General features: G+C 35.4%; 1 protein-coding gene across 3 annotated transcripts; it reads left to right on the top strand.

Annotated features, from left to right (window-relative positions):
• The first annotated feature begins 527 nt into the window (after nucleotides 1–527).
• On the top strand, nucleotides 528–4,422 carry LOC126976822 (methionyl-tRNA formyltransferase, mitochondrial). Of its 3 annotated transcripts, none has more exons than XM_050825439.1 (5): nucleotides 528–853; nucleotides 970–1,176; nucleotides 2,076–2,209; nucleotides 2,831–2,998; nucleotides 4,040–4,422. In XM_050825439.1, the coding sequence occupies exons 1-5, from the start codon at nucleotides 690–692 to the stop codon at nucleotides 4,405–4,407; spliced, it is 1,041 nt and encodes a 346-aa protein (XP_050681396.1). In that variant the 5' UTR covers nucleotides 528–689; the 3' UTR covers nucleotides 4,408–4,422. The 3 variants fall into 3 exon arrangements, with proteins under 3 accessions (XP_050681396.1, XP_050681397.1, XP_050681398.1); XM_050825440.1 differs by having other exon boundaries at nucleotides 695–839; XM_050825441.1 differs by lacking the exon at nucleotides 528–853 and having other exon boundaries at nucleotides 1,028–1,176; nucleotides 2,068–2,209.
• Nucleotides 4,423–9,667: the final 5,245 nt, after the last annotated feature.

Below are 9,667 nucleotides of genomic sequence, written 5' to 3'. Positions count from 1 at the left end.
ATGTTTATAATAGTTTTAACCATGATTGCAAATTCAATCTACGGACCGGTAGTAGAACCTGAGAGTAGAACAAACCTTATATGATACTTTATTTATCACAAGATTAGTCAACTATACTGTTAAGATTTTAGAGAATAATTTACTTATCACGGAGAGCACAACCGAAAGCACAACGTCTCGGCATTACACCAAAGTTCATAAATTCCACAAACAAAAGTGTCTCTATCACAAAAAGTAGAAATTCATAGATTAAGGAGATTTTTGGAGTGAATTCGCAACAGCAAGGCGAAGGCTCGACTCGACGCACTTACACTTCGATTTCAATACCATAAATATGCAAAATGGAACACGAGAGCTACATACATGCGCAAAGTGCAAACGCTAGAAGTAGCTGCCATTTTATGACCAGTGGGCAGGTTTCAAAGCGAGCTTTAATTTTGGGGCCAACTAACAGATGGCACTACAGTTTTCTGAAAACGTCACTATAAGGCGACTGTCCCACCCCTGAAGTCAACTCAGCTGTGATACGTACCTACCTACTCAGTACTCACATACTCTGGCTGATTTTAAAAGTATCGTATTTAAAATCTAATAAGTGATGTTAATATTAATTATGCAATTTAGAGAATATTATTATCAACATTCTTGTACATAATATATCAAACTAAAAGTACTCTGTGATTACTAAAATGAAGTTCAAAATACGTAACCTATCGCAATATCCAAAATTGAATTTTTTAAATGAAAAGTGTTTATTTTTCAACTGTTATAGTACTAAACCTCCTTATAATGCCTTATTTTTTGGATCCGATGCAATAGCTCTCAACAGTTTACAAAAGGTTAATAAATTCAGGTAAAGAAAACAACCAAAACACTTGCAAAATATAATAAATAATATTTACTTATTTGCTGACATATATACATTGAAGCACTTAAATACTCTGTAATTATTTTTGTTTTCATGTTTAGGAAAACTGAAAATATAATAAACCGATTAGATCTAGTCACAGCTAATAATTCAATAAATAAAAGTACAATAGAAAAGTTTGCTATGTCGGAAGATATTAACTTATTAACATGGTCAAATTTACATTTGAAGGAGAATGAATATGATATCGGTCTGATTGTTGCTTTTGGACACCTTATCAAGAAAGAAGTATTAGATAAGTTTCCCTTGTAAGTAAAACTAAATTTTATATCACTTAAAAAAGTTGTTATTTTCTAAATCCTATATTGGTACTGCTCTACCTATTTACTAGTACTTTCTCTTGTCACACTGACCAAATATTTTCGAAATCTTGGTTGATAGGATAAGAGGACTGTGGAAAAGAAGTGTGGAGTATTTTTTTGGAGTTTACTCCTTAAGAATTGATTTTCATATAAGGCACCCGGAATGAGAAAAATATGGAGACTATAACCTACTCATCAAATGGGATAGTAACGTTTTTGGTGCTCATCATTTCTCGCGCATTAGTTGTATTGCAGTGATACAGATAGCAAACATCATTTTTCTTTTCTTGTATTTTGAAGCTTAATTATATTATTGAAATTGATTTATTATTATACTTTCATAAAGTTAAGTGAAAATTCTATAAATTATGGAAGAAAGTGATGTAAATAATAGTGTGGGAAAATCTGATTAGCATGTGGGTACTAAGTAAGTTACAATTAATACATTAATATGACATGAATTGTATGTATAAACATGTGTTCTTAATATTGATTAAATATTGAATTATCAATATAGTTCATACAAATTCATATGCATAGCTCACATAATTAAATGTTTAATTTAATATGTAGAGTATATATAGCACATTTCACACCAAATAGAAAATTTTTAACCTAACCTATTACCTGTTCAAAGACAATCGTTCTGGAGGAGTAAACTCCAGTTGTGCGTCGGAGCTGACACACACACTTTTTTTTCTCTTTGAAGGCACTCAAAAAACTTGTTGTACTTAGAAAATTAGTCCTCTTAGTGGAAAAATTTTGTGTAAAACTAACAAAATTTATGACACCTAGGAAGTAAATAAGATATGTGTAAGTTAGTAAACACTTTATCAGTATTCCAGAGGTATGGTAAATGTCCACCCGAGCTTACTACCAAGATGGCGCGGGGCAGCTCCAATTATCCACACCTTGCTCCATGGTGATGAGGTTGCTGGAGTATCCCTCATGAAGATTAAACCAGATCTATTTGATGTAGGTGTGTGTTATTTAATGTTTTGTTACATAATTAATTTGTAATTAGTCAGAAAACTAAAATTCAGGTTTTAACTCAGGCGGGTTAACATAAATTAAAAGGTATGTATACCTATGTACCTAATTAAGGTATGTAAGTTTTATTGTGGAAAAGGAAGATAAACAAGTGTACAGGTCAACTGGTGTTAAGCGATCACCACTGCTCACATTCTTTTTCAACATCAGAGGAATCACAGGAGTGTTGCCGGCCTTTGAGGAAGATGTATGTGGTTTTTTAAAGGTACCCACATAATATTGTCCCAGAAACACTGCATAGGGAATCTCATTCCACAGCTTCATAGTATATGGAAGAAAGTTACTTGAAAACCACACTGTGGGGGAACACCACAAATCCAGATGGTGGGGATGATATCCTAATTTGTGGTGTGACATGAGAAGGCGGAATTCGGCTGCAGGAATCAGGTGAAACAGTAAAGTAGTTAAATGGGCCAGGAACTTGGTATAAAGGTTATATTTATAGTATAAACTAAAAACTACTTATTAGATATTTTATCTCTTAAACCCCAAAATCATATAATATTAATCAGATAAATTTACATAAAATCCCATTTCCTGCATATTTCAGGTGAGATAATAAGTCAGAAAGAAGTGCAAGTGCCAGAAGACATATTGTTACCACAATTGACTACACAATTATCAGATATAGGTGCAGAAATGCTTGTAGACTGTTTGAGATGTCTTCCATCTAGCCTGGATAATGCAAAACCGCAGAGCAACCACTGTGTAACATATGGTACTTATAATTGTTTGTTTTATTCAATTGAAATCACCTTCATAAAAATATAATAAGGTTAATATTGCAGCATTTAAGGACAGAGGGTTATATTTATTGTATCAAAACTGAGCAACACTTGTACAGCTGATGTCTTTGGACAGCAGTATTTACATATCATCATGAGGCCACCTTGCTTGTTCACTCAATCTAATAAAAGTACATTTCAAGTACCTTTTTCAACTATGGTTGATTACAGTGTGTTTTTTATTAATGAGTCTGTCCTAACTGTGCCCCAATAGGCAAATGGTGAATGAAATTATCTACTTTATTTATGCATCACCTTGCCATCTACAGAAAGCAAAATTATTGTGAACAATAAAAGATGTTTAACCTTTAAATAGATGCTACCTATTTGTTTAATATGTACTTCAGAGACTCAGGGTGGGGTGGGGTTGGTGTAAGAGCTACTGAACTCAAACATGAGTTTAATTAAGGCCAATAATGTGAAGTATGCAATTTACATTTTTGTATGGAAGAGGAGGAAATAGGATCATACGGGTCATCTAACGTTTAGTGACCACCACCACCCGCTTTCTCTTGTAACACCAGAGGAAAAACAACTGCATTCCTGCCTTTTAGAAAAGCGTATGTGCTTTTTTTAAAAGAACCCATGTCGTATCCTCCTGGGAAACACCACACAAGGAAGCTCTTTCCACACCTAGGTTGTACATGGAGAAAGTTCCTTGTAATCCCATACCAAGGGTGGGGGATGATATCCTAATTTATGACGTATCTTCCGATCGTGTATCTTTATATTCATCAAGTGTTTCAAGTGTGTGGTGTTAGTTTCCGAGTCATGTATGTTTGTATTTATTTATGTATTTATCGTATCAAATACATTGTTGTGTTGCAGCCATAGTATATGCCTATTTTAGGGCAAGATAATTTGTGTAGAAGTGTGTCTGTATTAGACTTGTTTGAAAATCAATTTAGATTTACTTTGTTTTGTTTTCTTTAGCTTTGGGAAAATACAACCTAATTATTATATGAATATTTCAGCTAAGAAAATCAATAAAAGCATCAGTGAGGTACGATGGTCAGATATGACAGCCAAACAAGTGTACAACTTATACAGAGCTATATACGGCCTGTATCCACTCACTACAAATTTTAGGAATAAACCAATGAAACTGTTTAACGCATTCATAAATAAAGATGAAGAAGAAAATATTGATAATAAGCCAGCAGGAAGCCTGGAATACTGCAAGAGATTGCACGCTATTAAAATATTATGTAAGGATAATAGGTATGTTTATTTTAGATCAGTGAGGATAGTTGGGAAGCGGGAAATATCGGCGTTAGATTTTTATAATGGATATATTAAAAATGTTGCTGTTGATAAAATGAAATGTATTAAAGTTAATTAAAAATATTAAAATGCATTTGTTTTATTTATTAAGTTCTGCTTGTTTTTTAGTCATGTAAGAAAAGGTGTTTTAAGTCGTTATGACATGACCCTTTACAAAAATCATTGTAATATCACTTCGAATTTCCACAAATAAAACGAGGATGTCTTCGTTAATAACAGATTTATTAGTGCATGTGTGCACGGTTCGACAATCACTTGGCAACCAGCTTTAAACATTTCAAGGCTTACAGATGACGTTTGTTTACTACAAACGTCAACTGTCATTCTTTTAATGTTTCATAAAAATAAAAACTTCTTAACAACAAAGAATAGACAAATATTATGTAACCGATCTAGATAAATTATACAAATTATAGTAATAAATTGTGTAGGTATACAATTGATTCTTACAATCGGCCATCCTATTAAAGTGAGTCCTCGCACTTTTAGAGTTTCGTTCTTATACTTTTTACTTTGATTTGAAACTTAATATATATATAAATACTCGTATATGGTTTACAACATATTTTGATATTATTTTATTTGACAATTACACTATATAACATAATAATTAAATATATTAACTTACATAAATTAATTTATTCAGTATCCTAATAGTTACAATCAAATAGTATAACACTTCATATTCATATCATTATCAATTCATTCACTTTCTACTTATTATTCTATAGTTCTGATCTGCGAACATCTGTGCAATTAAGAGGCACTGTCCGCTCAGAACATATCTCAATCACGGTCACAATCCCTTTTCGCAATCGCGCACAGTCTGTCGTGATCTGCAGTTATCTATGCGTGAAGCACTAACTGCTCACAACCTATGCTTTCAGTGATTACACATGTATAATGAAAACTATCGCTCTCTTTCATTTTTGTTTTTAATTTTTCTTTGTTAACAGCCGCAATAATCAGATTCTAGTATAGTCTGTCGCGATCTGTACGTTATGCACTGTTCACTCGTGACCCATACCATCATAAAATATACATGTATAATCTATCTCAATCTATTTATAAACTAATCAATAAATTTTAATTGAGTTCTTAATTAGAATCACTGTTCGGTCTATGTACATCATCTTTATTTACATCATTATTTAGAGTATTATTACAATCATCCTCGTCACTGTCGTTTTCGCTATCTACTCCTTTAAAATTTAACCATGGGTTTATCTTATCGATTGAGACTACGTTTTCATATCTTTTCTTCCCTTTTTAGTAAGAGGGGTGTCTTCTACTAAAAATCGATCATTGGGTAGAATTTTGATAATCCTATAATATCCATGGGCCCCATGGAATTTTTGTATTAATTTCTTGGATTTCCCTAATCTATCCTTATCGAACAACGTCCTTTCTATCCTAATAAGGTCACCTATGTTATATTTTGTAGGTAATTTTCTTCTTTTATCGAAACGATTTTTGGCTACGTTCTGTTCTTTCTCAATTTTATCCATAGTCTTATTTCTTAACTCTATCATATCATCTCCACTAACTCGCTCAATTGTCTCATTAATGACATCGCTTAATATATTTTCTGACGTGTTCGTTACATTATAGCCGAATAACAATTCAGATGGGCTTTTACCGGTTGTTTTGTTAATCATAGTATTTAGCCCCAGTTGAACGTCGCCGACATATTCGTCCCAAGTGTTGTCATTTTTGCCGTTGTCATATTTGGTACTTAGGGCATCCGATATCATCCGATTGAACCTCTCTACCTGACCGTTCGCTCGCGGAGTCGCCACCGCATTTAAGATATGCTTTATACCTATGCTAGATGTAAAACTTTTGAACTTTGCGCTCGTAAAGCACGTTCCGCGGTCGGTAATTAGTCGCGAAGGTACCCCAAAATAAATAAAATGTTCTTTAAATATACGTATAGCCGTGGTTGTCTTTGTGTCTCTGACCGGTTTAATAGTTATAAACTTTGTTAAAGAGTCGATTACTACTAACAGGTATATATTTCCTCTCCGCGAACGAACGAACGGGCCCAAGTGATCGGCATGCAGGGTATGGAAGGGGATATCAGGTTTGGGAATGGGATGCAGCATTCCCTCTTTAGCTCCACCGGGTGTCTTATGGTAAGCGCATTCTAGACATGCGGCAACACATTTCTTAGTAAATCGACGCATTTTAGGAAACCAAAATGAACTTTTTAGTCTTTTTAATGTTTTCTCATAGCCGAAGTGACCTACGTCATCGTGGTTCATTCGTAGCAGTTGCCACCTAACGGACTTTGGAACTAGCCACTTAACACCATTGTCCTCTATTTTGTATACGTGATCGCCTTTTAATTGGTAATTTTTGTGGACGTCCGCAATAAACTGTGTTTCTTTATTTGATAAAATTTATTTAATTCTCATAACGTCTTCATCAGCACTTTGCACTGTCGCGATCCAATCTTTTTCTTCGATAGCAAGCACATCAATGACATGAGGTCTAGCAGTAACTTCAGGCTCAGTTACCGGAGCGCGACTGAGTGCGTCCACGTGCGTCATTTTTATACCGGATCTATACTCGATTTCACAATCAAATTCCTGGAGTTGAATCCACCAACGCCCTATTCTCGGTACTAAGTCTCGTTTAGTCGTAGCTGTCCATAGCGCATTACAGTCAGTTATAATTTTAAATTTTAATCCCAACAGATACACGCGAAATCTATTCAATGATGATACCACTGCTAACGTTTCTAAATCATAGGAGTGCATTTTTTGTTCATCGCTAGTAGTTTTCCGACTATAATACGCCACGGGCCTTAAAAGCCCGTCACTACCACGCTGCATTAAAATGCCTGCAATGCCATATTTTGAGGCGTCGGTGTGCAACTCTGTCTCCAGTTTTCTTCTTAACCAAAAGAAGCGGAATTGGATTCACATATGACATCCGCATCAAGCATCTCCTTAACCATTGATCGAACCAGTTCTCGATCGGGATAGGATAACCTATATGGCCTATACACTACAGGGGTTGAATTGGTTAACTCAATTTACATTTTTTCTATATTGGTAAAGCCTATATCCTTTAAGTTGGTGGAAAAACATTCATTATACATCAGTAAAGTCTCCTTCAAACGTTCAACTTTATCTTTAGATAGGTTATTACCAACATTGAGTGAACTATTTAAGTGTGAGTTACTAAAATCCAGCACGTTTACTCTTTTACAATCGTTTGTGCGTAAAGCTCGCGTTATCAACATGCCACTTTCTAGCCTTATGGGAGTCTTAGATAAACCACGAACTAATACGACTCCAGTCCCATTAGTCATAGTATATTCACCAGGCATCAAATAATATTCCTTTCCCGGATATCCGCGTAAGGACCCATGTATATAAAATGTACCGGAATAACGATCATTTTCACAAATAATTTTTATAACTATCATGTCATTTGGGGGGATCGAAATATCTTCAGATAGCCGTAAACATAATTTCTCAGGCGAGTTCCGTTCGAAGATTAATGCGTCGCTTGTTTTTGTTATTACGATTCCCGGTTGCTCAGTGAAGCTATGCCCAATTAACAGTGCGTGCTTGACAACTGTATCATCTACTACATAACTTTCGACTGTTTCTGAAATACCATGAATGTCTATTTGCACAATAGCCTTACCTAATGGTGCGACAACATGGTTTCCTATGCCGCGCATAACTGGTAAATGACCATTATTTGTCCACTGAATCCCTAACGCTTCTGCTTCGCTATGACGTATAAGAGTACACTGACTACCTAAGTCCACATATCCTTTTAGAGGTTGGCCATTCAGTTTCAGGTCAACTAAATATTTGTCGTTACTTGTACTAATCGTATCTAATTTCATAACCGACTTTTCTTTGGAGGAATCTGACTTATTATTATCATTAGCTGGTAATTTCGGACAATTAGTTGATAAATGTCCTAATTTATTACAAATATTACATTTGAATATTTTCCTAGTACATCTGAAACTATAATGGCCAGTTTCATTACAGTTGTAACAAACTACGGGTCCTGTATTTTCGCGCGGACGGCTAACTTTCGAATTTGTCGTTTGATTCAAATTAGCATTTGTAACGGTAGGTTTCTTGTCATTGTCTTTAACCTAATTTCCGAATCTCGTGGTTGTTGCTTGATCGATTGAAAATATTCCAATACTTGTTCTGGCTCTTTACATTTCGCAGCTTTAGCTCCTAACCTCAATGATCGATCTTCTATGCCGTGTAGTAAGCAGTCCACTGCACGTTTTCCTTTTATCTCGCAACGGTTCAAAAGGTTTATTTTATCATAATAATATAGTTCCAAAGAATCATTATATTTAGCTTTTCGGGATAACATCTCAGTCAACAATTCAGCGTAATCATCACTATGCGGAAAGGATTCTAACAGTTTAACTTTCCACTCAGGCCATGAAAACGACATTGACGGCAGTGTTTGATACCATGATTTTGCTACGCCACTCAGCTTAGGAAGTGCATAGTGAATTATCTGATCTTTACCCCACTTATATAATCGTGCACTTTCCTCCACTTTGCTAAGCCAAGAATTAATAGTTTGGCCTTTGATCATGGGATCAAACTCTGGAATAACATTTCCTAACATGGGGAATTTATTTCCTTCCGGACGGTTATTAGAAATAGATTCAATCAATTTTGTCAATAATAACTGCGTAGTACTATCATTAAAATCGGAACGACTCACGTGTGTACGTCTCGGTGAAATGCTTCTGGATCGACGTCTGCTCGCGCCGATACTCGGTGTACCATGGTCCCTCGATGACCTCGCACGTCGTCCAGAATATTCATCGCGTGAACTGCCACCATGTTCGTCATGCGGTGAACGGACTGTACGTGTCCGTTTCCGTTTGTGTCGAAGCTCGTCCGAACCTTGACTTCAACTGGAATGACGACGACGTTGTGTTCTTTTTACATGAACCTCTGATTTTGTTCTGCCACGCGTCGTACTTCGAAATCTGCGATCACGCCTCAGTCTCGTTGAATGACTCCTGCTCCGACTTCTAGACTTCGTAACCTTAGATTTTCTTCTACGGCGATGTTCACGAGTAGGTGTCATACGATCGGAAACACTATTCATATTTTCGCCACTAAAAGATCTTCAATTTTTTTATCACCACAAAATGGCTTTGGCGCGGAAATTACAAGTAGATTTTATTGATCCCACGAGGATGTCTTCGTTAATAACAGATTTATTAGTGCATGTGTGCACGGTTCGACAATCAGTTGGCAACCAGCTTTAAACATTTCAAGGCTTACAGATGACGTTTGTTTTCTACA

The sequence above is a fragment of the Leptidea sinapis genome, chromosome 42 (assembly GCF_905404315.1).
Source record: "Leptidea sinapis chromosome 42, ilLepSina1.1, whole genome shotgun sequence".
NCBI classification, from domain to species: Eukaryota; Metazoa; Arthropoda; class Insecta; order Lepidoptera; family Pieridae; genus Leptidea; species Leptidea sinapis.
Note: the sequence above shows the minus strand (reverse complement) of the source record. Positions and strands in the feature narration are given on the sequence as shown.